This window comes from Musca autumnalis, unplaced genomic scaffold (assembly GCF_047663935.1).
Source record: "Musca autumnalis isolate F117 unplaced genomic scaffold, ASM4766393v1 scaffold_5, whole genome shotgun sequence".
NCBI lineage: Eukaryota > Metazoa > Arthropoda > Insecta > Diptera > Muscidae > Musca > Musca autumnalis.
In genome coordinates this window covers 106,776,144-106,800,082 of record NW_027412088.1, presented here as the reverse complement: position 1 = coordinate 106,800,082, position 23,939 = coordinate 106,776,144, and the positions used below count along the sequence as shown (strand labels likewise).

The 23,939-nt window shown below is 35.7% G+C and overlaps 1 protein-coding gene across 1 annotated transcript in view; it reads right to left on the bottom strand.

Moving 5' to 3' along the window:
• 5-HT1B (5-hydroxytryptamine (serotonin) receptor 1B) overlaps positions 1-23,939 on the bottom strand; it is a 202,051-nt gene that overhangs the window by 29,856 nt on the left and 148,256 nt on the right. The window contains exons 5-6 of the mRNA XM_073988645.1: positions 17,450-17,639; positions 17,132-17,272 (exon numbers count right to left, since the gene is read on the bottom strand). Coding sequence (XP_073844746.1) covers positions 17,132-17,272; positions 17,450-17,639 — 331 coding nt within the window. The remainder of the gene's footprint in view (positions 1-17,131; positions 17,273-17,449; positions 17,640-23,939) is intronic.

Sequence of the window (23,939 nt, the reverse complement as noted above, 5' to 3'; positions counted from 1 at the left end):
GGGAAATTTCGACATTGAGTGCCGAATGCTTAGAACTTAAGAAGATTCCACGTTGACTTATACATTAAAAATGAGAAACGCAAGTATTAGAATAAAAAAAGCTTCTAGACAGATCTAATTGCGCGTCAGGATTAGAGTAACAATTTAAAAACCCTAATTTTTTGTTTCAATATGTCAACATCCTTTTGACGCGGTTACATCGAAAATCCGAAAAATATATATATGAAACATAGCAAAATGCCCGCTACTTCGTATGCGGAAAGGATATAAAAAAACAAATAAACAATATATAATATGGAAATGACAAACACTGAAAATTTGGTCGCACTAATACCAATTTTAATCAATATTTATTTTTATCTTAGTACTGTACGTACCCCTTAAGTTCGATTTTCAAAAAGATCAGCCGTATCTCACCCTTACACATTAACAGCGAGATCAACGTTGCACACCAATACACACCCTAACTCCAAAAAATAAAAATTCCAGCACTGTCCCTACACCCAAATACAAATTGAGTATCATTAAGTAATTTTCGTATACTTATGGAACGTATTTCGACGACATATCTCAGCCATACACGGACATTAATACAAAATAACTACAGTAAATTCCATAGTAATTACAGTAATTCCAAATCTCAAGATTCCAGCTGTATCCGTTCGTACAATTCCAAATTGTACCAAACTTAGTATCAAGTCGAACTCTTCGTACCCATAAGTAAGATTTTCCAAAACTACCTCAATCCTTCACTTTAGTAGTAATCTTACTTCCAAATTTCAGGATTCAAACTCTATCCCTTAAACCAAATTAAAATTGTACTTAATTTAGAACAATTTAGAATTTTCGTACCAATTTTCAAAACTTCCTCAACGCAACAGGGCTACAATAATCATACTTTCAAATTGCAGGATTCCACCGCTATCCGTTCACCTACATACAAATTGTACTAAATTTAGTACCATTTAGTGCTTTTCGTAACCATAAGTTTGGTTATTCAAAACAACCTGAATCCTACTCTTCGACTGTAATCGTAACTCCAAATTTCAGGATTCCAGCTTTATTAATTCACCCGAATCCAAATTGAATCAAATTTAGTACCATTTCATTCCCAAACAAAAATTTCAGGATTCCAGCTCTACCCGTTCACCCAAATCCATATTGTACCATATTTAGTACCATTTAGTACTTCTCGCACCCATACGTACGACTTTTCAAAATTTCCTCAATACTACACTCCTACAGTAATCTTAATTCCTAATTCCAACACTATCCGTTTACTAAAATTAAAATTGTACCAAATTTAGTGCTTTCTGTGCCCATAAGTACGAATTTCCAAAACTACCTCAATTCTACTGTCCGGCAGTAATCTTAGTTCCAAATTTCAGAATTCCAGCTCTATCCGTTCATCCAAATCCAAATTGTACCAAATTTAGTACCATTTAGTACTTTTCGTACCCAAAGGTACGAATTTCCAAAACTATCTCAATCCTACACCCCTACAGTAATCTTAATTCAAAACTTTAGGATTCCACCTCTATCCGTTTACCCAAATCCAAATTTATTACTGCTCGTAATCATAAAAACGAACTTCCAAAACCATATCCTTATTTCAACGCCATTTCCCAACCTTGATTCCCATACCAAATTTGAAGATTCTAGCTTTATCCATTAAAAATATGCAATTGGTACCAAATTTAGAAACTTTTAGTACTTTTCGTACACTTATAGGTCGAGTTTCTAAATACCCTTTGGTACATCTTCCTAACTCTCCATCAATGACCACTCGTTCAAAATTTCAGAATTCTAGCTCTTTGCGTTTGCCTAATACAATGGATTCCATATTTAGTAGACTTTAGCACTTTTCGTACCTTTCTACGACGAATTTCCAAAAACCCCTTTACACAAAAACAAATTGTACCAAATTCTGTACAATTAGATTTTCCAAAACAACCTTAATCCTTCACTTAAACAATAACCATAATTCCAAATAACAGGATTCCAGCGCTATCCGTGCACTCAAATCCAAGTTGTACCATTTGGTACATTTCGTACCCATAAGTACGAATTTAAAAAACCTACTTCCATCTCAATCTTATACTCCAACAGCAGTCTGACCGAATTCCAGGATTCCAAATTGTATCACAGGTAGTACCACTTAGTAATTTTCGTACCCTTACTACCTCAGTCCTACACTCCAATAGTTATCCTAATTTCAAATTTCAGGACTCAAACAATATCCGTCACCCAAATCCAAATTCTACTCTATAGCCTACCGCCAACGGGTTGCAAATTCTAACTCTATCCGTTTACTAAAATTCATACTTAAAATTAAAATAAATAAAATTAAAATACTTAAAATTCAGGATTGCAGTTCTATCCGTTCACCCAAATCCAAATTGTGATAAATTTAGTACCATTTAGTACTATTCGTACACATAAATACAAATTTCCAAAATTTCCCCAATCCTATGCTCCAACAATAATCTCAATTTCAAATTTCAGGATTCCAGCTCTGTCCGTTCACTCGAATCCCTATTGTACCAAATTTAGTACTTTTCGAACACATAAGTACGAATTTCCAAAACCACCCTCATATCTCAGTCCTACACTTCACAGTAATCTTAATTCCAAATTTCAGGTTTCCAGCTACATACATACGTTCACCCAAATCTAAATTGCACTAAATTTAGTACCATTTAGTACTTTTCGTACCCATAAGTACGAATTTTCAAAACTACCTCAATTCTACACCCCACCAGTAATCTCAATTCCAAATTTCGAGATTCCAACTATATCCGTTCACCCAAATCCCCATTGTCCCAAATTTAGTACCATTTAGTACTTTTCATTAACATAAGTAAGAATTTCCAAAACTTCCCCAGTCCTACACTCCAACAGTAATATCAATTCCAAATTTCAGGAATCCAGCTCTATCCGTTCACCCAAATCCAAATTGTACTAAATTTAGTACTTTTCGTACACTCAAGTTTCCAAAAACCCTTTGGTGCATCTTTCTTACTCTTCATCAGTGATCCTCAGTCCAAATTTGAGGAATCAAACTCTATCCGTTCACCCAAATCGAAACTGTACCAAATTTAGTGCTATTTAGTATTTTTCGTACCCTATGTACGAATTTCCAAAACTTCCACAATACTAAACTCCACCAGTAATCTCAGTTCCAAATTTCGAGATTCCAGAGCTATCCATTCACCCAAATACCCATTATACAAAATTTAGTTCCATTTAGTACTTTCCGTACACATAAGTACTAATTTCCAAAACCACCCTCATATCTCAATCCTACACTTCAACAGTAATATTAATTCCAAATTTAAGGTTTCCAGCTCTTTCCGTTCATTCAAATCCAAATGGTACTAAATTTAGTACCATTTAGTGCTTTTCGTACGCATAAGTAGGAATTTTCAAAACTACCTCAATCCTACACCCCACCAGTAATCTCAATTCCAAATTTCGAGATTCCAGCTTTTATCCGTTCACCCAAATCCCCATTGTATCAAATTTAGTACCATTTAGTACTTTTCATACACATAAGTACGAATTTCCAAAAGTTCTTCAATCCTACACTCCAGCAGTAATCTCAATTCCAAATATCAGGATTCCAGCTCTATCCGTTCACCAAATCCCTATTGTACCAAATTTAGTACTTTTCGTACACATAAGCACGAATTTCCAAATCTGCCCTCATATCTCAATCCTACACTACAACAGTAACGTTAATTCCGAATTTCAGGTTTCCAGCTCTTTACGTTCACCCAAATCTAAATTGTAATAAATTTAGTACCATTTAGTACTTTTCGTATACATGATTGGTAATTTTCCAAACCATTTCCTTTTAGAAGCACCACTTCCCAACCTTGATTTCCATACCAAATTCCTATATTCCTGGGGCCTATTATTGATTTCATTAATTATTTAGCGATTTCTTCAAATTACAGATTTTGAAATTGAATAGTTATGAATGTATATCTCCATATACGATAAAATTCTTAATTGCAAATAAATAGTGGTAATATGCACAATTTTATTGCACTTTCATTGATTTGCAAACATTTAGTTATTCACGACATCTGTTGCAATGGAAGATAACAAATGTCTTGTCTTTCTATTATTTAGTGGTTTACGGTAAAATAAGTGCGCCTAGAAGTAAACTACAAAATTTGAAATTATGTGTGATCGTTTACGGTATCATGAAGTTATAGCATTGTTAATTTGACACATGTCTTGCAGAGGGCCAACTAAGTGTATAAGTACGTATTAATAATGAAAAATAAGGATTTTTGTTGTTATTATTTTTTGTGGTTCCAGGACGAATTTTCTAAAACCCGGCCTTATCTCGCACATTTGCATCAACAGTGACCCACTGGTAAAATTTCAAGCTCCTAGCTTTAGCCGTTTTGGCTGGGCGTTGATGATGAGTCAGTCAGTCAGTCAATCACTTATCACCAAGCTCATTTATATATATAATAAGATGCTATTATGAGACAACTCTTAACGTGGCATAAATAGTTGTATGACATATGCACATGAATGCTTCCAATGCATATCTTTGCATGAAAGCTTAATTGGAAATCATATGTCATTTTATATTTGGCACATGTGTATGTCTCTAACTAAGTTTTAATCCATAAATTTAAAGCATTTTAAAGTGGGACTTCTTTTATTTGCAAAGCATTTTGAAAAGGTCAATGGTAATGCAAACAGGATATGTATCAAATGTTTTTATATAGTATGGAGGGTACTATATAGCTGATAAAACAATAAAAAATACAAAAAAGATTTTTTTTCAAAATGGACATACTAAAGAAGTTATGAGTATTTCTTTGTATATAGTTTTTAAAGAATTTGACTTTTTCAATGCGCGATATCTCTGGAACCGTTAGTAAAAAATCTGAAAATATCTATATAAATAAAAATTAAATGTGGTTTTTGTTAATGGCATCAGTTGAGAACGGCTGGACCGATTTGGATAATTATTTTTTTGAAATGTTCGTCATATCCCAACTTAGGTGTTTTTGCAGTCTTAACACGCCTACTTTTAAGCCCACTTTTTCAAATTTTCAATTTTAATCTTTTCTAAAAAACTACTGAACTGATTTTTCTGAAATTGCCATGGAGTGTAGAGGGATGGCCCCTGGTGAAAATAGGCTACATAATTTGTTGAATTTCGGAAGGGCGGGGTACAATAATAACGAATGTATCGGTTTGGAAATTGATGTACCTATTTATTTGGGACCCAAAAACTTGACCACGCCTACTTTTTAAAATATGTTACATCTTCAAAACTACTGAACCGATTTTCTTGAAATTGTCATATTTTATTGAATTCGAGAGGGTGCGGCCGGGTAAGAACCGGCGTGGTCGGTTATATATGTTATATCTCCAACATTACTGAACCAATTTCCATGAAATTTGCAGCAAAAGCTCAAGGTTTGCGGTTGTTATGTATATTTTATGAATTTCAATGGAGGTGGGGTACCTTCCCCACGCCTTTCTTTTAAACGCTATATGTATAAGCCAAACCTATGATTATATCAGTTTCAGCATAAATTTTGGGAGCCAATAGGGATGTGTATAGTAGGTACATATTTGGAACCAAATTAGCGGACCACATCCACTTTTTAAATATGTTTTATATTGAAAACTAATGACCAAACCACTCTTTCCAATGCATAATTTTTTGAAAACTACTGAACCTAATTTCAGGCAATTTTCAGAAAATGTTCTGGAATGTCCCGTGGTCCAAAATGTCCTTTATTTAAAGACGAATTCCGGGGCTTATTGTTTTATAATCGCTGTATTTGGTAAACTTATGAGTGCATAGGCTTGCTAATTCATTTTCGAGACAGCGGTGGTTGCTCCTTCGACTACGAAAAACGATATATTTACAAATGTCCTTAAATGATGAGGTTGAACGGTCCATCAGCCATGAAAAATTAAAACATATAAGTCTCAATAAGCGGGAGAATTAGACTTAACCATTTTTTTAACTTTTATAATTAGACTAGCAAAATGCCCGCTACTTCGTAAGCGGAAAAGGAATAATATACAAATAAACTATATCTAATATGGAGAACACTGTCAATTTTGATGTACTAATACCTATTTGAATTGATATTTAAAAAAAGACCTCTACACTTAAACAGCGGCCCACATCTTAAATTCCAGTCCATGTTTTATTAGAACGGTATGGGTATTTTGAAAATTTTATCCACATTTTCCAACCGAATTTTGGAATTTGTGATATCAAAATGTAGAACACCATTATTCAGAAGATGTTACACTATATAACAGTTAATTTTTAAGACATCTTATTTTAGGCCTTTTTTCTCAGGATGTAAAAACCTTTTTGCAAAATTTTAGCCGCATAGATCTACATTTTGAAATGAACTTAAAGTTTAGAATAGACAACAAAGATAAAAACAATTTTGTTGAAAAGGTACGTTTGACTTTTTGATTTCTGTACATTATTTAGAAACCGAATTCGTGTTAACCTAGAAACAATAGTACATTTTTTAATACAATTTTTAAAATCCAGGATCTTAGCTCAAATGTTACAGTGTTAGCTCTACTTGTTCACCTAATGTCAGTGGTATTACATGTAGAAACCTTTCATACATTTAAAGGCGGATTTAAATAAACATTCTGATCCAATATCAACAGTTATCCTCATAACAAATTTCAATTATCGATTCGCCCAATACCAGTGCTTCAATATTTAGTATTATTTAATACTTCTGGTACACTTATTGTACGACCACCTCTAACAATGAACCTGATAAATCAATAATATATCCGAATTTCACTTCTATTCCTTAGCCCAATACCAAATTCATTGCAATTTTGTACTTTCCGCGCACTAATGATATAATTCCATCTTCATTGCTACACCCAACGTCAAATTTAATAGCATTTAGTACATGTCGTATTTCTCAATAAATTATCCAGCACTCAGCCTAATTTTAGAACTTATGTATATGCATTTCAAAAAATCCTTATCTAAACACCAACACAATCCCTCATACAACAATTCGAAATTCCACCTATATCCCATCATGCAACACCAAACTGGTACCAAATTTAGTTCTTATAGTATGTATAAGTTTCAAAAATTACTTCCTTTTATCCAAAACTATATCCCATCCGCGATTTAGTATTTTTCGTATACATTAGTTCGAATTTCCAAAATTTCCTCTCTATCTCCACTCTAAACGCCAACTGCTATACTATTACTGAATTTCACAATTTCAGCTGTACCTCTTTAATACCAAATTTAATACCATTTACTGCTATTCGCACCCATAACTACGAATTTCCAAAACTACCTCAATGCTACACTCCATAAGTAATCTTAATTATACATTTCAGGATTCCAGCTCTATCTGTTCACCCAAATCCAAAATGTACCAAACTTAGTACCATTTAGTACTTTCCGTACCCATAACTACGAATTTCCAAGACTAAGTCAATCCTACAGTCCAACAGTAATCTTAATTCCAAATTTCAGGATCCCAGCTCTATTCGTTCTCCCAAATCCAAATTGTAACAAATTTAGTATTTTTCGTACCAATAAGTACGAATTTCCAAAACTTCCTCAATCCTATACTCCAACAGTAACCTTAATTCGAAATTTCAGGATTCCAACTCTATCCGTTCACCCAAATATAAATTGTACCAAATTTAGTATTTTTCGTACCCATAAGTATGAATTTCCAAAACTACCTCAATCCTACACTCCATCAGTAACCTTAATTCGAAATTTCAGGATTCCAACTCTATCCGTTCAACTAAATTTAAATTGTACCAAATTTAGTACCATTTAGTACTTTCCGTACCCATAAGTACGAATTTCCAAGACTAACTCAATCCTACACTCCAAAGGTAATTAAATTCCAAATTTCAGGATTCTAGCTCTATCCGTTCACCCAAAACCAATTTGTACCAAATTTAGTACCGTTCACTACTTTTCGTACCCATAAGTAAGAAATTCCAAAACTACCTCAATCCTTCACTCCATCAGTAATCTTAATTCCAAATTTCAGGATTCCAGCTCTATCTGTTCACTCAAATCCAAATTGAGTACCATTTAGTACTTTGAGTACCCCCTAAGCACGAATTTCCAAAACTACCTCAATCCTACACTCCAACAGCAACCTTAACTCGAAATTTCAGGATTCCAGTTCTATCCGTTCCCTCAAATATAAATTGTACCAAATTTAGTACATTTAGTACTTTCCGTACCCATAAGTATGAATTTCCAAAACTATCTTAATCCTACACTCCATCAGTAACCTTAATTCGAAATTTCAGGATTCCAAATCTATCCGTTCACCCAAATATAAATTGTACCAAATTTAGTACATTTAGTACTTTCCATTCCCACAAGTATGAATTTCCAAAACTTGCTCAATCCTACACCCCAATTGTAATCTTAAATCAAAATTTCAGGATTGCAGCTCCATCCGTTCAACTAAATTTAAATTGTACCAAATTTAGTACCATTTAGTACTTTCCGTACTCATAAGTACGAATTTCAAAGACTAACTCAATCCTACACTCCAAAATTAATTAAATTCCAAATTTCAGGATTCCAGCTCTATCCAATTTGTACCAAATTTAGTACCGTTTACTACTTTTCGTACCTATAAGTAAGAATTTCCAAAACTACCTCAATCCTTCACTTCATCAGTAATCTTAATTCCAAATTTCAGGTTTCTTGTCTATCTAAATCCAAATTGTACCAAATTTGGTACCATTTAACACTTTTCGTACACATAAGTAAGCATTTCCAAAACTACGCCCATATCTCAATCGTACACTTCAACGGTAATCTAAATTTTTTAGGTTTTCAGCTCTATACGTTCAACCAAATCCAAATTGTACCAAATTTAGTACCATTTAGTACTACTCGTACACATAAGTACGAACCAGGGTTTCGGAGTCGGAGTCGGAGTCTACGAGTCGGAGTCGAGCAATTTTGCTGGAGTCGGAGTCGGAGTCTGAGTCGAAAAAAATAACTCGACTCCGACTCCGTGCAATTTTTTCTACAACTAGAAATTTAACATTAAACTCTGGACAGCATTTTTTTCAAAAATCATTATTTATTTTAAAAAGGACTTAATCATTATTTTCATCATTATATTCTTTTCATCTCTATTTTTACAAAATGCATGTCCAGAATCATTTTTGTCCAATTGATCCATTAATTCTTTGCAAGCTAAATAAAGTTCTATGACAATCTAATTATAATTGGACATTTAACGTCTTTTATGTTGGACTCCCATGAAGGACAAAGTGTTCGCTATGGGAAATTCTACTGACACTGACACTGTGACATAAAATGGAAGTCAAGGTCTTGAGGTAAAAAAATCACGTTGGGAATGAAAGCCCCTATTGAATATATTAAGAACTCCAAAGGACGCTAAGCAGAAGTTTCTGAGTTATGACGAAATGATTTTTATAGACCCCAAATAATGCTTGAGTAAGTAGCTTTATATCTTTCTTTGGCGATATTGATTCATCATTTTGGGATGAAATGTTTTCAGATAAATATAATGAAGGATCCTTTTGTAGATTATTTTGTTCGTCTAGCTCAGTTCCTTCCATGTCTGTTTTGTTCTTGAACTGAAAAAGACTTTCTTTCTGCATTAAAAATTTTTACAGAAATGTACGATTTTATTTTTCAAGTCTTTTTTCCTGTTTTATGGCCAAAAACGTTATGTTGTCGTTTTCGTAAAATCTAAAATTTTTTACAATTTCGATCGATGGAGGACTAGAATTAATGTCCTTGATAAGTCCACAAAAATGTATGACAATCGCATTATTATCTTTGGAGCTAGAGTTGGCACTGCAAAACGCTTTAATAGAAACAGTGTTTCGTAGACGGTCATTTGCCATAAAACTTCTTACAGCCTGTTTATGTATTTCGAAACAAAAATGTGTGCGCATGACACGCACCCAAACTTTAGTTTTCGAAATTTTATTTCCTTTGCTTTTGCTTCAAAACAAAACAAAAAACTAAACTAAAACATAAACAGGCCCTTAATATTTTTCAACAAAAAATTCAGAAAGCAGATTAAGTTAGTAAGTCTTTCAAATGAAGGAAAACATCTACCACAAAATTTTCGTTGTTTTCTTCGAGAAAAATTCATTAAAAAAGGTTTTTATTTGGCTATTTTTGGGCTGGGGTCACCTCTTAAGGCTCTCGAATAACTCTAAACTGTTTGCTTATATACATTTTAAAACCTGTTCATGAATTGCTTATAATTTTTATTGCGTGTAGTCCTTATGATTTGTATTGCCCCTTCATTTTCACATATTTTCTGATGGATAAAATTTTCTTCCAGAATATTCTCGTGCAAAAAAACGGGAAAACCGACAAATACTTTCTAACATGTATTTTGTTGCTATTTTCCAATGTAAGATTCAGCAGAAACAATATAGATATGCATTTTATTTCATATTTATGTTCCGTACTTGAATATTATATTCGAACGAATGCCCTTTCTAAATAATATGTTAGGAAAAATCGACAGATTAACTTATATGGGCCCAAATATACGAAAAAGTTAAAAATTTGGGCGCATATTATTAATTTTAGCGGTATAGGAATTTACCCTCGGAGTCGACCCGGAGTCGGAGCCGGAGTCGTGAAAAAAATTTGTCTGGAGTCGGAGTCGGAGTCGAGCCAAAAATACCTCGACTCCGAAACCCTGGTACGAACTTCCAAAATCATTTCCTTATATCAACACCACTTCCCAACCTTGATTCCCATACCAAATATGAAGATTGTAGCTATATCCGCTCAAAATATACAATTGGTACCAAATTTAGTAACTTTTCGTACACTTATAGGTCGAATTTCCAAATACACTTTAGTACTTCTTTCTAACTCTCCATCAGTTACCCTCATTCCAAATTTCAGAATTCTAGCTCTTCCCGTTTGCCCAATACAAAGGGTACCATATTTAGTACCTTTTAGTACTTTTCGTACCCTTCTAGGTCGAATTTCCTAAAACCGAGCCTTATCTCACCCCTACACACCGACAACAACCCACAGTCAAAATGTCAGCTTTCTAACTTTAGCGTTTTCGTCTGGGCGATGATATTTCAGTCACTCACTCACTGAGTTCTTTTATATATATAGATCACCTTAGGATAAAGACTGGGGATAATAAATCCTAAAAGCATCAATGGGCGAAAAATTCGACAAAGTCCGTATGAGAATAGAAAGGTTACAGACAAAATCTGTAGATACATTTAAAATCCTTCTCGGTTTGAGAATGGACCGAAGAAGTGAGATAGAAAAGACAAATTGTTGAACAGTCAAGCATAAATTCCCTAAAAAGTCGTCATTAAATTTTATTACGACGGGCCAGCAACGCGGATCGGGGTCTGTTTTGCTGGTGAGCAGCATCACCACAACAAAACATAAATCAAATTTTGTTTGCATGCAGGCCTAGTTTAATGGGGGTCCACGTTTTGGTATAGCCCCCATAAAGCGGTACGGCCCGATTTCAGGTACTTTGACGTTTATATTCACATTTTCAGACTGGATCTAATTGTATTGAGAAAGTGGCCAAAAATATGGGGACATGGGGACACAAAACAATCTACAAAACAACATAAAAACCAACCAATTTAGCGGGTTAAATAGACCAACATTTTGTGTCTGAAAATTGGTAACATTTTTAATAAAGATCTTATAGCGTTCATCCTGGAAGACACGTACCGCCCATTTTCAATACCAAACATCCTAGGAGCAATAGAAACATCAATACTAAATTATAAAGCTCTATTTTCCTATTAAATACTACTTAAGAAATACTTTCAGTACTTCTTATGTGATTTGTAGTACAAATTCAATTATCTTAACGAAATCGTTCAAAATCATTTGATCCCCCTTACATGCGAATTAGATAAATCGTTCTAGGCTTGTATTTTATTCACTAAACATAAAACAAAAATGAAAATAAATTAAAATTTTATAGTTTATTCGACATTTTCCACGCTACGATGACATTAAATAATTTTTTCTCTCATCCCTGAATAATTTTTGTTTGCTTGTCAATCGTGCCAAAATCCAATTTATGTACTCTTCCTGTTTCAATTTGAAATATTATTCGACAACGGTTTTAATAAATGTCAACACAAATGGTTAACTGCTACAAGGGTTGGTTGCTTTCTGTGGCATATTAATTAGGTCAATCGCATTGCCAAAGTGGGTAAGGCTTGTAAAATTGTCAATTTTAGTGTGATAGTTGACAATTTAACATGATTTTATTACCGTTTGAAAAGGAAGCAAAGAACAAGCCTCCTTGGTTATTAAACCCTGGTGCGAACAAGCAGACGGGTAAAAGGGAAATATTTTATTTTCAGGCGCGTCCAATATTTTGATGAAAAATGTGTGCAGTTTAGAATTGTGTAGTTCAAGAATGAACTAAACTAAAAAATCAGTAGGTGATTGAACAAGGACAGCCAATTCTGTTGTCCTACTGACCAACTAAGTTTCATTTATGGCTACTATTAAAATTTATAAATAAATCCCATAAACTACACTTAACTGTTTTTTCTTTAATTTTTTTATCCTCGAATTTGTTGAAATATTGTGCTGGGCTGGGGACATAGGTAACGAAAGATTGGTGTCACCTGGGGAGCTGCTTTTAAATACTGTTAAAGTAGTGAGCTAAAATGTGCATCGCATTCACCCATGAGAACTTTAAAACTTGGGTAGTGCGCAGTGCTAGCAACACATCAGGATGTATCCAACCAAAAAGCACATACTATAAAAGCAATTTAAAAGAAAAACAAACCCCTCTAAAGTTGAGAAGGTTCAGTTTACGCATTAGCAGATGTACTGGAAAAATACAAAGCCGGTATTACTGTCATACAGGAAATACGATGGATTGGAAATATTATAGCTGCCATGGCATAAAGCATGAGTTTGGTTGCGGATTTCTAGTTGTTGGGACTTGCTACAATTCGGACAAAAGCTAAATTTTTCAACATCAGTTTTATTTGGGCTCCTGCTCCCACTGAAGACAAGGACGAACAGACCAAAGATAAAAGATTAGAAGAAAAACATGACCGTTGCCCTGCCCATGACATTAAAATTATTCTAGGCGATTTTATTGCCAAAATTAAAACGAAGAATATCATTGGCCCAACTGACGGTAAATTCAGTCTCCACAGCAGCGGCAAAAAACATGGTAGTTAACATAATTTAAGCATCACGATATTCATAAGGGCAACTGGATGTCTCCAGAACAAAAAAACAAGAAATCAAATTGATCACGTTGTGATTGATGGAAGATATTCATCGAGCGTGTTGGATGTACGATCATTCGGAGGAGCAAACATAGACTCGGACCACCAACTTGGTGCAGCAAAGGTACATATCCGATTAAATGTAGCAAATAAAGTACGAACAGGCACAACAAGGAATTTAGACATCGGTAATGTGAAATCATAACAAGCAGCCACAGCATATTCCACTTAAGTGGTTCAAATGCTTAATCAAGGCCTACACAGTGGCAAAGTATTGCCCACTCCATGCAAACAGACCCAAAACCCATATTTGGATACCAGAGACCTCCACCAAGGAACCCATGATATGAACAGGATTGTCGTGCTGCTACCGAAGAGAAAAGAGAGGAGAAACGTCTTTTTCGCAGGAAAGGAAAAAGAGAGAAAAGGAAAAGCAGCAGTGTGCAAAAAAATCAAAATGTACAGGAACCAGAATTTTAGAGAGTTTGGTGCAGGCACATCCTACTATAGAGACCAGCAAGGTAATTTGGTAATTGATACAGGCAGTGTGCTTAGGATATGGGAAGAACATTTTTCCAATCTGATGGTATTCAACACAAAACGAGGTTTCAGACAAGGTGACAGTCTATCGTGTGACCTATTTAATATCCTACTGGAAAAGGTCATACGAGATGCGAATATATATACGGCCAGAGACAAAAACAGCACGATATACAATAAAGATGTAATATTGCTTGAATACGCAGATGACATAGACTTAATAGGTAGATCAGCGCGCGCCGTAACAGCCACCTTTGCAAAAATTGAAAAAGAGTCTGCCAAAGTGGGTCTGGCAGGCAACGGCGATAAGACGAAGTTTATGCTATCAACACGCAAGTCATCCAGTAGACTCGGACCAACTGTGGATATTGATAATTATAAATTTGAGATAGTAAATGACTTTATCTACCTCGGCACCGCCATAAATTAAACCAACAATATAAGCCTTGAAATAAAGAGAAGAATAATATTGGCCAACAGATGCTACTTTGGTCTAAATAAACAGTTTAAAAGCAAAATCACCTCTCGTCAAACAAAACTTACACTTTACCGGACACTGATACTACCCGTTCTTTTGTATGGATCTGAAGCATGGGTACTTGCGAAAGCATATGAGGCAGAACTTGGTGTGCTTGAGAGAAAAATTCTTCGAAAGATTTATGGACCAATATGCGTTGAAGGTGAATACCGACGTCGTATGAACCACCAGCTTTACCTGCCGACCGACATCGATATAGTAAAACGTATCGAACTACAACGATTGCGTTGGTTTGGCCATGTCAGCAGGATGGATAAAGATGCCCCCGCCAAAAAGGCATTTGAATACGAGCCACTCGACGGTATACGCCCCAAGGGAAGGCCAAAACTCCAATGGAAAGACCAAATTGAAGAAGATATCACAAAACATGGCGTCCAAAATTGGAGAAGTAAGGCAAAAGATCGGTGCGTTTGGAAATCTATTCTTAGTTCGGCTTATGGAACAAGATGTTCTGTTTAGTATAAAAGCCATCTAAGTAAGTAAAGATGGTATTTAATATTAGCGAAGACGACGAAAATACCACAGGTCCTCTTTTTGGAATAGCGCCAATGAAACGGTACCCCCGATATGAGGAATTATTACGTTTTTTAACGACAGTCTCAGCCGAAATTCGTTGTAATTTCGCATTTCGGGTTCAAGGTAGTCAGAAACATCTGCACTGAAAATTGTGGACATAGGTCCTCGTCCTCATAAGACTTTATCACCCGACTTTAATTTTTTTGAAGTTCATTCGACATTTTTATATATAAAATTATGTATGTTTGTATGTTCCGTACAGACTCCAAAACGCCTGAACCGATTTTCTTGAAAATTTCAGAGAATGTACAGGGAACACCCGTGGTGAAAATAGGCTATATATTTGATTGAATTTCGAAGGGGCGGGGAACCTCCCCCATCATCTACTTTTTAAAAACGCAATTTTAGCTCGCCCACTTTTTAAATATGTTATATATCCAAAACTACTGAACCGATTTTCCTGATTTCAGAGAATGTACAGGGAGGACCCGTAATGAAAAAGGTTATATAAAATAGCTATTTTTTAAAAACGCTATTTTAGAAAACTGACGAACGTATCGGTGAAAAAATTAATTTGCCAGACAATGGTGGTCTTGTCTCTGACTCTAGGTACTCATTTGGAACCTGATGACCTGAACACACCCACTTTTTAAGTATGTTATATATCCAAAACAGCTTAAACGATTTTCTTGAATATTTTAGAGAATGTATAGGGATGACCAGTGGTGAAAATAGGTAAAAATAGGTAAGATCCGACCAGGCCCACTTTTTTAAATATGTTATATGTATCTCCAAAACGTCTGAACTGATTTCCATATCAATTTCAGATAATGTAAAGAGATGGTCAATGGTGGTCCTTAAGTTGTCACTAGAAATTCATGTGAATTAAGGGTACATATGCAATATTAAATAGAAGTTATCATTTGGGACGAATGTACGATGGCACATATAAATTCTCTAGAAGCTATAGATCGATTCTTGTACGATTTAAGAAGCAATTTACGTTTAGATTTCAGACAAACACTTTCAGCAGATGAAGTAAATGCATGCCTCAAGTCATCAGTTCTTTGGCGGTATGTTAAAATTGCATATCAACACCAACATTTCTTAAGATTTTTTTATTTGTAGTCACTTGCAGATCCCGACTAATTAGCAATGCAAAAAAATATAATTGACTTAAGAAAAGGTAACATAAAACTGTTTCAAGGGCCAGCAACGCCGGTTGAAAGTAGTCATAAAACGTCTTCATTAAAATGATGGGCATTAGGGATATGCATTTTTACAACCTCACACCCCTGTATCATATCGCGATGAGTTTCTAGTGCATGACCTTTTTCTATATTTGAATGGAATAAACGTTATTTTAGTTATAAGTAGGCATAAGTTTATTCTTTCGTGCAACAGGAAATAATTTTGGAGATTTTTTTTTTTATTTCATATATTTTTTTTTAATATTTTTTTAAAATCGATTTATGGGTGAACTGTTCTTTAAATAAATAAACGTTATTTTATTGATTAATAGGCAACAGTTCCAACATCCGTACTACAGGAAATCATTTCTGAGAAAAAAAATGTCTAAAAGTCATAACCCTAGTGGGCACACGTCCAGGTTTTTTGAAAGGCTTCATATAACGGAACCACCCGATTTTATGAGGTTTTATAGTTTTTTTTTATTGATTTTTCTGACTGAATTAGAAATGATGAACAAACGTATCCAGCAAAAATAGCTCTACGCCATATATCACGGCACCACTTGATTTAGATATTTTTAGTTTTTACCTATAGTTTCGTTCGAAATTGGCTGTAATTTGGCATTTAGGGTTATCGATGGTCTGAAAACTTCCCCGCCGCATATCGGAAATTACGGCCGACGGAACTTAATGCTTTTTTTACTTGTTACTTGTGTCAAAGTGTTTATGCCCTCATTAGCCTAACGAGAATATAAACCACGTCTACAGTGTTTGCACATGCTTTGTCATCTTCGAGTATTTACCTTGTAATTACCATCTCTCATCTAAAATGCAACTAAACTTTTGTAATGACTTTGACTAATAACCCTTTTACATACAATGTCGTTCAAATGTGGTTCATTTCAAGCGAAAACTTTCAAAAATATTTCTCGGCTGGTAAGTAAACATTAATAATCCCACAAAAATATATTTCACAATATATTGTGCCACTGCTAAAAATAACCGCAAAAATTCTCAGCTGCAAAACTCATAAATAAATTAACTTGGCCGATGAACTTACCACATCTTTTGTTGTACTTTGAGAATATTGTAAACGTTTTGTACGTCGTTGAATACGTTTGCGTGCGATTTTGTAGATTTTCCAGTACAAAACTAAAATCATTAATAATGGAACATAAAATGAGCAACAAGTGGCAAAAATCTGAAAAAGAAAGAAATGACACAAAAGTATTCTATTAAACAAATGTCATGAACGAGCATAAGTTAGACAAATAGTTTGCCATTAAACAAATGATAGTTGTGGCGCCGTCAAGTATTGATGGCTGTCATTCATTGTTCGCCACATGCACCCTTAAGATATTCACCCTCGCCCTCTTACCTGATAGAGGACATCCTGCGAAACCATACATTTTTGTTGTTCAATGCGTTCCATATACTCCGGGTCCTTCCAGCCAAATTGTGGTGCCAGCGAAACAATGACCGCAAAAAACCACACCGTAAATATCATACAGAAAATGCGACGCGGCGTTCGTAAATTGTGATAATCAATATCCGTCACTGTCCAGTATCTGTAAGAGAACAGTTGAGCCAGTTAAACGATTGTCATTGTTAAGAGTAAGATAATTTGTCTACAACAGCTTAGTCATGCCACAGATGGTATATGCTGTCTTTTTAACTTAATACATACTAGGAAAAAAGTGTTTTTTCAATTTAAAGATAGTTTTTATAAATAAAAAAAGAAAAATGTAACATATTAATTTTGTTTTACTGCCGTTTCCCTCCTTAAATATTATTGTCACATGGTGAAAATATAACAAGTAGATTTTAATTACAAATGTGGATAGAAACTTTAACGGATTGCCACACATAGTGTAGTATTTTTCGGTTTACCCAGAAATTTATCTTTAATGGATGACAAAAGGGAGACTTCTCTCATATTAATGAGTGCACCCGATTGACATTAGCTCAATGATATGGGACCTACTGTTTATCGCCGATTCCGAACGGCATGTCTTACGCCACCAATTGTAGAAAAGTTTTACATAGCTGAAATACCCAGGAAATGTTGCCATCATTACTGAGGTGTATATAATCACCGTTTAAAATTTGATGTTTTCTTTTCTTGGAATCGAACCGCAGTTATTCTGTGTGCAAGGAGGGTGTGCATACCACTGCACCACAGAGACACCCAGACTGATTTTTTAAGAAAACGTATTCTTCGTTTAACTGTACTGAGGGCAAGGGCATGCTTCATTTATACTTTTTAGCTCACTTATTGGGGGTCACCATGTACATACCACCTGGGTACATTGAGACCAACATGTACCAATGCCGAAATATGTGCAAAAATCTGCAACAATTTTCACACCTCACGTAGCGTTCAAAAAACGACCCTTGACGATGAAATACTTAGCGTTATTAATTGATTTCATTTGTTTGTATTTTGATATATATGTATGTAGAAAAGTTAAGTAATTTATTAAGAGTGCCACAAAGCCTTGGAACTTATTTGAAAGCTAAATAGGAAAAAGTGTGGAATTGTGCAGTGGGTACCAGCTTGGAACCCTAGCTGGAACATCATATTTTTCTATTGTGGAAACCCAAAATGCAAGCCGCATTTTCTGATTTTTTTTGGCTATGAAAAAAACATCTAGTTGATACAATAAAATTAATGCAATACAATGAATTGTTTCATAGAGTGAAGAGTCACGTTACTTCTGTTCTGTTTCATTTAGACAATTCAAACTCACATTCGTTCGGATTGCAACCAAACTTCTGTTTTTTTTTAATTGTTGGGTTATTAGAATGTTCTACAAAAACAAAGTTTGGTAGTAATTCAAAAGAATTTGAATTTGAATCGTCTTAAAGCAACAAACCATTTACATATGTATATTTTATGAATTTTGGTTTCATTAATTGAATGAATGAACTGACTCTTATCGATTTATTTATGTCAAATTCAGTAAAATAACTGAATATTAAATACATGCAAATTAGTACTGTGCACTACAAAAAGAAATTCTGTTCCAAAAGGTTTAAAGCTGATGGATCCTTCACAGTCCAATCCTTGTGGACATAGATCCACGTTTTGGAATAGCCATCATATAACGGTACAACTCGATTTCCGGTGTTTTGATTTGGAGATTTAGTTATTGGTTAGAAACCTCATCCACTAAACATGTTGTACGTATATCAATTAGGGTTATGACTTTTTTATAACCTCACAACCCTGTATCATAGCGTGATGAGTTTCTACATAAGATTACATAAAATCTTGAAAAACCTTACCAAAAATTTTTGACTTAGGTTCACTATGTGGTATAGCTCCACTATGCAACACTGAAAATGCAAAGAACTTCTAGTATGCATTTTTTTAAAGTACACATTAAGACTACAAAAACCCTAGTAGGGTTTTGTCCTGTCAGATCCAGTTCGGATTTTATGGCCTCATCTAAACGGGCTAAAACTACAGTTTTTTGCATTTATCGGTCTTTTATCGCAGAAAACATTAGGAATTTGGCTTTGCTGTCTTTGGCAATATTGGGAGTTGAACCAAGTAACCTTTTCTAAAAATCTTCCAAATAAAGTTCTCAGCAATTCTTCAGAACATTCTGAAACTCTAGAATGCTTACTTCATGTTTTTTCAACGGTATTTTGAATCATATCTTTTACTACACGTATTTCAAACATAGTTCACACCAACAGTTTATTCTAACATTTCGGATTTGACTACATTTTTGACATATTTTTTAAATCGTCGTTAAATCGGCATTTTACAGCAATGACATGTTCTGAAGAGTTGTTTATTACATTCCAGCGAATATTCTGGAGATATGGTAGAGATATGGTGCAAAATATATACAAAATATGGAAATTTTCCATATTTTATAAAATTTGAGGCAATAAATATAGTCTTTCGAGTTCATTATTTCTCCAAATATTTTATTTTTGGCTTATCTTTAAATTTACTTCAGAGGTCAGATGAAATAAATCCAAGCTGGATCTGACACAGCAGAACCCAACTAGGGGTTTTTGTCGTTTGGGTCTGTACTTTCAAAAAATCTAAAAATCTAATCTAAGCTTGAATTGTTTGCACAAGAGTACTTTAAAAATGTTCAACAGTGTAATTCTACCACCCGACGTCAGTTATTTACAGCCTACATTTTCACATTTTTCAGCCTAAATTGGCCGTAATTTGACATTTAGGGTTTATAGTGATAAAAAACAATAGTATTAAAGTACGAACGATTATGCATAATTTAATATGTATGATATGTGGTCCACACAGCATCACAGTAATCTACTGCCAAAGCCCACAATGTGGTAAGGGGTATTATGTCTTTGTGCATTTTTATGTAACTTACAAAAGGAATCGAAATAGACCCATAGTTGCTTTTGGAGATATACATATAATCACTTTCTGAATCGATTTAAGCATGTCCGTCTGTCCATGTATTTTTGTTCGCAACGTACAGGTCTCATTTTTTGTCCGATTCAGCTGGAAATTGGGTAATACAATTTTTATAGCCATAGGTACAGATTTGAATATAGCTCCCACATATATTTTCGGCGGATTTGACGTATTTACTGCACCCAACACGCTATATACGTCCGATTTTGATGAAATTTGCAATGTGTGACTGAATTCGGTGTAGAAATAAGTGTGCAAATTATATCGAAATCGGTTCTGATTTGGATATAGCTCCCATATATATTTTCGCCCGTTTTTGCTGCACCAAACACCCTATATCTGTCCAATTTTGGTGAAATTTGGAATGTGTGACGGAATTTTGTCTAGTAATAAGAGTACCATATTATATAGAAATAAGTTCAAATTGACATATATCTCCTATATTTTACATATTCACAGTGGTGTAGTGTCGGCCCCGCCCGACTATGATCCTTTCCTTACGGATTTTTGATTACAGTATTTCCAATATCATGGGTGACGTAGGGGATGGAAGATACCAAGGAACGGTCCTGACCGGTTTTAACATGGCAAATCCCAGGATTTATCTTGGTCCCTCTTTCATCTCAAGTGGACACTGACCTCCCCGTGGTGTCACCTGGGGAACTGCCTTTAACACCCGTTAAAGGTAGTGATTTAACATGTGCCGCGCGTTCACCCATAAGAACGTTAAAAACTTGGGTTTGGGCGTCGGGTTAGTAACGCTCCCCTAGAAAAAACAGCCTACTATGAAAAAACGAAAGAAAAGAAAAACAAACCCCTCTAAAGTTGACGAACCCCGCAAACGTTTTAAGGACCATGATCTGCGAATCTGCACCTGGAATGTTCGCACTCTTTATAGAGAAGGTGCAGTCTTCGCATTGGCAGAAAAGTACAAGGCCGATATTACTGCCATACAGGAAATACGATGGATTGGGAAAGGCGTCACGTCACAACAACACCTAAAGGTGACGCACTGTATTATAGCTGCCATGACGTAAAGCATGAGTTTGGTTGCGGATTCGTAGTTAGTCGGAGGCTAAAACATCTGGTATCCAGCTTCATCCCAGTGAATGAAAGACTTGCTGCAATTCGAATAAAAGCTAAATTCTTCAACATCAGCTTTATTTGCGCTCATGCTCCCACTGAAGAAAAGGACGAACAGACCAAAGATATATTTTACGAGCGCTTAGAAGAAACATATGACCGTTGCCCTGCCCATGACATTAAAATCATTCTAGGCGATTTTAATGCCAAAATTAGGAAGGAGAATATCTTTGGCCCAACAGTCGGGAAATACAGTCTCCACAGTGAAACATCTGACAATGGTATGAGGCTGATAGACTTTGCAGCTGCAAAAAACATGGTAGTTAGCAGTACCAGATTAATTCATCTCGATATTCATAAGGGCACCTGGCTGTCTCCAGATCAAAGAACAAGTAATCAAATTGATCATGTTGTGATAGATCGAAGACATTCATCGAGCGTGTTGGATGTACGATCGTTCCGAGGCGCAAACATTGATTCGGACCACTACCTTGTTGCAGCAAAGGTACGTACCCGTCTAAACGTTGCAAATAAAGCAAGAACAGACACAACGCGGAAGTTGGACATCGATAGGCTGCAAACACAACAGATAGCCACAGCATATTCCACTCAACTAGGCCTATTGCTTAACGCGAGCACTCCTTGTCCCGATAACATAACAACACAATAGCAAAATATTGCCCACTCCATGCAAACAGCCGCAAAATCCATACTTGGATTCCAGAGACCTCCACAAAGGAATTCATGGTATGACCAGGAGTGTCGTGCTGCTACCGAAGAGAAAAATGCGGCATATAGAGCTACTTTACAATCAGTAGCAACGCGTGAGACCAGCAAGGTAACAAATACAGATAGCGTGCTCAGGATATGGAAGGAACATTTCTCCAATCTGCTGGTATCCAATAGTAGCGAAGACGATGATACCACAGATCCAATCCCAGAAGATGGTATAGAATGTATACCGCCAGGCCAAGATGAGGTAAAAACAGCAATCAACTGGCTGAAGAATAATAAAGCAGCAGGAGCCGATGGCTTACCAGCCGAGCTGTTTAAAACCGGAGGCGACGCGCTGATAAGGTGTATGCATCAGCTAGTTAACACCATCTGGCAGGAAGAACGCGTCCCGTCCACAAGAAAGGAGATAAGACTGTATGCTCAAACTATAGGGGAATAAGTCTTCTCCCTATTGCCTATAAGATAGTGTCAGGGATATTGTGCGAACGACTAAAGCCAATGGTCAACGAAATAATTGGACCATACCAATGTGGCTTTAGACCTGGCAAGTCCACCATTGACCAGATATTTACCCTGCGGCAAATCCTAGAGAAGACCCAAGAGATGCAGATCGACATATTTCACCTTTTTGTCGATTATAAGCAGCATTCGACAATCCCCTCCGATCAAAGTTATTCCACGCAATGTCTGAATTTGGTATCCCCGCAAAGCTCATCCGGCTTTGTAAGATGACTTTAACTGATACTAGGTCCTTAGTTAAAATTGGAAAGAACCTCTCCGAAGAATTTTGTACCAAAAGAGGTTTCAGACAAGGAGACAGCCTTTCGTGTGACCTATTCAACATTTTGCTGGAAAAGGTAATACGAGATGCAAATGTCAAAAGGAATGGCACAATTTACACCAATAGCACCATGTTACTTGCTTATGCTGATGACATAGACATCATGGGACGATCAGTAAAGGAAGTAACTGATACCTTTATGAAGGTCGAAGCAGAATCTGCGAAAGTGGGTCTGGCGGTAAACGGCGAATCGACTAAATTGATGGTGTCGACGCGCAAAGCGTCCATAGAGCTCGGACCAACTGTGGAAGTTGGTACCTACAATTTTGAGGCAGTTAAAGACTTCGTCTACCTCGGCACTGACATAAACACAACAAACAACATCAGTTGTGAAATAAGAAGAAGAATTGTATTGGCCAACAGATGCTACTATGGTATAAGTAAGCAATTTAAAAACAAAGCCACATCTCGTCAAACAAAAATAACACTATACAAAACGCTGATACTACCCGTGCTAATGTATGGCTCCGAAGCATGGGTACTTGCGCAAGCAGATAAGGCAGTGCTTGGTGTGTTTGAGAGGAAAATTCTTCGAAATATCGACGTCGTATGAACCACGAGCTATATCAGCTATACAAAGACATGAATATAGTTAAACGTATCGAGATGCAACGATTGCGTTGGCTGGGCCATATCATAAGAATGAGCGATGATGAACCCGCTAAAAAGGCATATGAATACAAGCCACATGGCGGTGCACGCAGAATCGGCAGGCCTAAGCTTCGATGGAGCATACAAGTGGATGAAGAAATGAAAAGGCGCGGTATTCCAAAAAGCGAAGCGAACAACAGAGAGGAA